This window comes from Labeo rohita, chromosome 7, assembly GCF_022985175.1.
Source record: "Labeo rohita strain BAU-BD-2019 chromosome 7, IGBB_LRoh.1.0, whole genome shotgun sequence".
Classification (NCBI taxonomy): domain Eukaryota; kingdom Metazoa; phylum Chordata; class Actinopteri; order Cypriniformes; family Cyprinidae; genus Labeo; species Labeo rohita.
In genome coordinates this window covers 27,966,385-27,973,041 of record NC_066875.1, presented here as the reverse complement: position 1 = coordinate 27,973,041, position 6,657 = coordinate 27,966,385, and the positions used below count along the sequence as shown (strand labels likewise).

The 6,657-nt window shown below is 39.0% G+C and overlaps 1 protein-coding gene across 1 annotated transcript; it reads right to left on the bottom strand.

Moving 5' to 3' along the window:
* Positions 1-1,246: 1,246 nt before the first annotated feature.
* Positions 1,247-5,754, bottom strand: irx6a (iroquois homeobox 6a). Its single transcript, XM_051115557.1, has 7 exons — positions 5,338-5,754; positions 4,261-4,524; positions 3,737-3,846; positions 3,338-3,633; positions 2,586-3,224; positions 2,240-2,354; positions 1,247-1,728 (listed from the first exon to the last, which is right to left on the bottom strand). Exons 1-6 carry the CDS (start codon positions 5,401-5,403, stop codon positions 2,245-2,247), a joined length of 1,485 nt encoding a protein of 494 aa, XP_050971514.1. The 5' UTR covers positions 5,404-5,754; the 3' UTR covers positions 1,247-1,728; positions 2,240-2,244.
* Between the last annotated feature and the right edge of the window lie 903 nt (positions 5,755-6,657).

Here is a 6,657-nt window from a genome sequence, read left to right as displayed (position 1 = left end):
AGAAACAAATCTATTCTACAACATTAAAAATCCCTAAAAATGTACTCTTACAATGAATGAAATGCAAGCGTTTATTATGGCGTATTTGACAATTATTATTATTATTGAGTAAAATGTAAACATTTATGGACTGGTTTATTATTAACTATATGGTATTATGGCTATATCTTTTGTTGACATAAGATCTATGTAAACTCGTATTAACGCATATTATTATTTATTGCGATCATGACCATCTTTGTCAACCTAAATTGCGCCACAAACAAGTGACATCGACTGTATGCTCGACCCCTTTTCAGTCGACCACAAATTGACCACAGCGTATTTGAATAGACCTAATACTCTTATTACATGCCTTAATCTTTCAATCCGTCCTGAAATAATGTTTCTTTCGACGGCATAATTTGCTGGACCCTGACCAGTAGGTCATCACTTCAGTCTAGTTTTTATTCTTCTCATTTGCGTAAACGCGTTTTTCTCAGACAAAAAAGTTTGAAGAATAGAGATGTATTGTTTTTTTCACTAAAGCAACTACGCGCAATCAATCTTGACACACGATTTAGTAGCGTGTAAGTGTGAGTATCTTTTGCTTATTTTTTTCATCAGTTTAATATGATATTAAGCATATCGAGTCATTTGTCTCTTTTATAGGGAAACAGTCTAACACTCTAAATAAACGAAAAATGTTTTTCTCTGTAGTTTTGAAACAGCCCAGCTATTGCTTTCCAAGTTTAATTGGGTGCTTAAAGATCCCCAGGGATGCTAGCTCGAGCAATTGACTGATCAACATCAAAACACTTGATGCGCGTTTCATGGTATGGATGCTCCCGCGTGACCTCGTTGTTAACTCAGAAGTGGATGATGATGAACCTGCTCGCTCGCGGTGGAGACAAAGCTGCATTCATAACCAATTCCTGCCTCTCTCTGAGCCTGAACAGTAACAAAGTGTTTGATGCCAATTCCGATTAAATAATGACAATGTGGAACTGATGTACCCTTTCTTCACACCCTTGCTGAGTCCATTCACGTCCGCGTCTGAATTTATGACCTTCCAGCAATGTCCAGGCTTTAGGCATGGAGTCAAGAGGATAAACTGAAATGTGCAAAGCTATCTGATTAATTCATAAACAGAAATCATTAAACAAAAATGAGAAAATGAGTTCTTAGAAAATATTTTATAAATAACAACATGACATTTATTCACAGTTTCTTGATATAAACATAGCACACTCCTCAGGAGCACAGTATCGCACCTCATTTATTGTTAATAGGTAAATAAAAGTAAAAAGACTGACTGTAAATTTTACACCAGCTTCCAAAAAAGTAAATCACATAACGTTAAGCACATGACCACAGAGAAATAAATGTAACACACAACAAAACCTTGAGAGGACACATGGTAACAGATAAATAAAGCAGATGGATAATCAAACAATAAATAGATAAATAGAATTACTAAACTACGATTGCCAATGCAAACATAAGAAACCACAATTTATTCCCAAACATACACAAAACATTGCATAAAGTTATTGACACCATCAAATCATATTGTGCAAAATTATGGCTGCCTCCAGTTTTCACAGTTCCAGAAAGAGCACACATATTCATCGCGCTACTATTTCAAGTGTCTGCTGCCATGGGCTTATAGTTCTTCATTGACTCCGTTCCATAGTGCATAATGTAGATCATAAAAATGTCCCCGTGTTTATTGGCATTTCCACAGTCCTAATTCAGAGGAAGAAGGGAATTGTATGAGAATGAGGCGATATTGTGAAAATTAGGCTTGGTGAAAATGACAGGTAATACAATGTGATGAAATCCTTGTGACACAGAATTACAAAACACAGAGGACATGTATACCTCATTGCCTCATATCAAACACACAAACAGATACTAAATGGAAAGAGACATTGCTGTTTTGTTTTTGTTTTTGTTTTTTTAGTTTTGCAATATAACTGAAATAGCCAAAGCAATCCAATGATGTTCATCAGTTCAGCTGATGGCTGCACAGCACAAATGTTTACTGTTATCAAAGATGTGTAATGGCATTACTTGAATGCAGACTGTGGGTGACAGATATTATGTAATCCTACATGATTGGATTTCTTTCTTTTTATTTTTTAGAAAAACCTTATAGTTAAACCTTACATGTTCTGGGCAACTCTTCTGGGCAACCATATATTTGTTAATGTGTGTGTGTGTGTGTGTGTGTGTGTGCATATTCACTTATGCTCACCTGCCTCACCTCTTCATAACAGGTCTGAATGCAGTGGTTTTGGCATCCTGGATTGTTGGACACGTGTCATTGAGCTCACTGGATTCTGTCTCTGTCTTTCCCGCACTTGTAAAGCCTGTAATACACCAACACAAGACATCATAACTGTCGGTAAACTACACAAACAGTACTCAAACAAATGCAAGTGTTGTATTTAGAAAAAATATATATATTTAGAATAATTAAAATATTACACCAGATGTTGACTTGCATTTAGAATGACAAACAGCTGATAACTTAACCTTTAAAATTTTATGTTTGTAACTTAGTCCTGTTATTTAGCTCTGTAAACACAGAAAGGCTGTACCTTCCATTGAGGAATACTGGCAGGATTCTGTCAGTCCAGGATAGGATGAAGAGTGAAGTTGTAGGGTCTTGTAGCTCCCCGTACTGTATGCCTTATGTATCCCCTGCAGTCCTTCTTGGTAAAGGCTTTCTGTATTGCTGAGGCTGGTAGGGTCCTGAAGGCCCTTCAGCTCCCCACACTGCACTCCTCCGACTGTTGGCAACCTGACTCCCTGCATCTGACAGTCCACAGGCCCAGTCCGTACATCCCCACCATGCTGCGTGCCTAATACAACCCCTGCGGCGGCCGTACGTGCCAACGACCAGATCCGGGGCTTCTCCGATGACTCAAAGTGAGAGAGTGCCACAGTGTTGATAGAGGTGGACTGAGGTGAGGGCTGTTGCTGCTGTGTTTTGGAGCCCAGAGGATCCAGGTAGTCAGGGTTCAGAGTGCCCAAACTCTTTAGACCACAGGGAAAAGATGGGAAGTTCGAGTGGAGAGGGAGGTCAGGGTTACAGTCTCTCTTTGGAGGGGAGGAAGTCGAGAGGTCATCCTGACCTGATTTCTCACAGTCACTGTCCAGCTTGTCACAGTCCTCGTCTTCTATGTCATCCAGGTCACTGAACTGCAGGTCCCGCTCATCCTTACTGTCTTTGGAGTCTGTGCAAGAGCAGTGAGAGATACTAAGTGGGCATTCACATGCATTTACAAACAACTAACAAGTCTAATACTTTTTTTAAATTTAAGTTTAGCTGAGAAGCGTTATGAGGTACCTTTGGTAATACTGTCTGGGTCGCTCTTATTGAGGTCTTCCTTCCTGTCATCGCCCGCTTTATTTTTGGGGGACCAGGTCATCTTGTTCTCTTTTTTTAGTCTCCTTCTAGCATTGGCAAACCAGGTAGACACTTGCGTGAGAGTCATTTTGGTGATAATGGCCAGCATGATCTTCTCACCCTTTGTCGGATACGGGTTCTTCCGATGTTCATAAAGCCATGTTTTAAGAGTGCTTGTGGTCTCCCGCGTGGCATTTTTTCTCCGGGTTGACCCATTAAAATCAACTGTCCCATACCTGAATCAAATTAAAATATGACATCTTTAAAATAGTTAACAGAATTTGTATTTGAAGCATTAATATACTATCATATTAGAGGTGTGACAGGTGTAGATCTCACCTGTCATACTGGTACTGGCCCAGTGAGTGGTCATATGGATAGTAGGCGGCGGGTTGGGTTATACTGCTGTGAAGACTACCTGACCCCTCTTTGATTTCATATTGTGGGTTCTAGAAATAAAGAATAATAATAATAATAAAACACTTTAAACTTGAATATGTGATATCTGTCATATATTACTGGCACTGAGCTAAGGACATTTATTATTTACAATAAAAACAGCACTTTATCTCCTTACAGTCCCTAAGTTACAACTTTTCTCACTTACGTGATAAATTATACGCATGCATTGCTGTATATTTATTCCAAATTAAATCAAGTAGGCCCTTTTAACAGTAAGCTGACGACAATGTCGCTTCATTCTCTGTTTTATTTCCTCTGATTATTCAAAGTTATTACACCCGACAGCTAGACAGCATGGTCCTCTTACTAAGCCAAAATAATCAATAACAAGCCGTGACTTGAATGAGTCAATCGATTGAACGGAGGACCCGCGCTATATCTGATGAAAGGGCTACACGTACCAGGCTGGAGTAGATAGCAGAGGGGTCGGCGCTGTACGGAAAGTAATTGGCGTAGTTCTGACCGGCTGCGGCCGCTGCTGCTGCGTAGGGAGAGCCGTACATCCCGAGCGCGGCGTTGAGCTCGGTCCGTGTGCTCGCCAACAGCCGGTTCTCATAGGAAGGACAGCAGAAGGAGGCTGCAGTCTGAGACGCGCTCGATCCTTCCGTCACCGACCTGGAAATCGAATCGCAGCAAGTCGTACTGGGGTTTGCCGACACGAAAAACTGCATGAAGAAAATTGTGGATAGACATGTCATTTTATATTTGCGTTACAAAGCATGCGCACAGTTTCCTTAGTAAAACAGAAAATTAAGGTAAGGTGAAGTTAAGAAGCTTTGTATAGAACTGAACTCGCTTGAAACACCTTTTATTCTCATTCATGCGTTTTATTCATAAAGATAACTAGTGTACTTTTTAATTATACTTAGTTATTGTGAAAATACCCGTAAACACATACTTTTAAAAATAGGCGAGCCTTATTTCTTGTCAGCTGATTTTATGTTCGGTGTAAAAAAACAAACAAACAGTTGTTTTCCTTCACAAAGCTGAAAGCAAAACTTTCTAAGTTTTGCGTCAGTGTAACAAAGTTAACCAGCAGCAAGCGCGGCTTCTTTCAACAATATAGCTATCTTTTTCCGTTAAAGTAAACCTATAATTGTTTGTAAGTTATGTTGTCAAAATTATCTATCCGTTATCTGTAAATGTATAATTAGTTTATACACACAGACGGCAAAGGCTACCGGCAAAGGGAGGAGTCTCGCTCTGACTCTGAACAATTACACCGTAAAGGTAATTTACACGTTTACAACAACACGTGAGGTCATTTATAATTCAAATAACCCATTACTATAAATATTGACAAACCCCACGATATCGCCTAACTTTACTTTAGGACTTAGTGACAGAACAATCTGCTGCTACCTAGTAGTGTTAGTTCCTGAAGTCCAGAGATTGTGACAGAATGTGGAAAAAACACCCTATGGTGTGCGCGCTCGTTAAATATCTACATGAGAAAAAGATCTAATTTTCATGCTTACCTGAGAAGTTGCATTGTAAGGATATCCAAACTGAGAGAAAGACATAGCTGCTTCTTTTGTTACCATAAGCAATATTCTTCTCCTGCTGATCGATTGAAACCAAATCTACTTCAAATCCACCGTCTTACACACATTTCCACACTCGGCCTTTCGCTCAATAATAGATGACTGCACTTAACTGGGAAGCACTGAGGATGTTTACGCCAGCCCTAGTTTTATATGTATAGATAATCCCCTTAAGGAAATGAGAAATTACAGTTAAGCTTCATCAAGTACAAAAATATTGTTGTTAAACAGCTGTAGAAAGCTTAAAGGATAACGTAAGACTTGCAAGATATGAACTTGTGGTTGTGCTATTATTTGTGCCTCTATAGTTCTTTAGAATTCATCCATGCACGGGTATCAGTGTGACGTCATTCTAATCCCGGGACGGCGAGGATAGAATGATGTCTTTGCCAATCACGTCATGCTTCGCGCTTTTCTTGAGGTGTGTTTTGCACACCCCTGTCCCCTCTGTGTTTTTTTTTCCTTTTCTTTTTAAACATTAGTGTATTCCGAGACTTAGAGCGAAAAAAGTATTACTGGGTTTGCTGTAAGCGATAGAATAAATCTAAACAATAAATCGTTCTTCAAGTTTTTAAGTTTTTTTTTTTTTTTTTTTTTTTTTTTTTTTTTTTTTTTTATAATAGTCTGTATATATATATTACCTGTTAGATATCTGTGCTCTTCTTAATATCCCTGTCAACATTTTTTTAATGTACAATAATTTCAAGTTCATAAAGCATGCAGATAATATATCACCATTCAAAATGTAATCATAACTGTAATTTACTTTTCTCTCTATATACTATTTAACAATATATTTATCTGTTTTTTTCCTAGATAAGATGATGTTCTCGATTCCTCTATTATTATTATGACATATCAGACACTATCCCGCTGATGAGCAAATGAACTGAGGTTGGATCTGTAGGACCCTTGCTCGCATCTGTCTGACCGATCAGAGGTCCGACCTGATGTTAATTGCGATGATGTTTCCATCTCTCTCTATTAGAGAGAGGGCCAGTCCCGGCAGACGTGAAGAGAACCTCTGGCAGGTCAACAGAAAACTGATTGATGCGTATCTCGGGACCTACGCGACCATTACGAGAAATGCGTAATTGCATCAATTAACAAATGGATATGGCCTTGTTTAACCAGCGAGTTACACCGTGAAAATATGCCTTTGAGGTGAAATTAGACGATCAGAATGGAACCGAGAGAGAGAGAGAGAGAGAGAGAGAGAGAGAGAGAGAGAGAGAAATTAGCTGAATCTCTCAA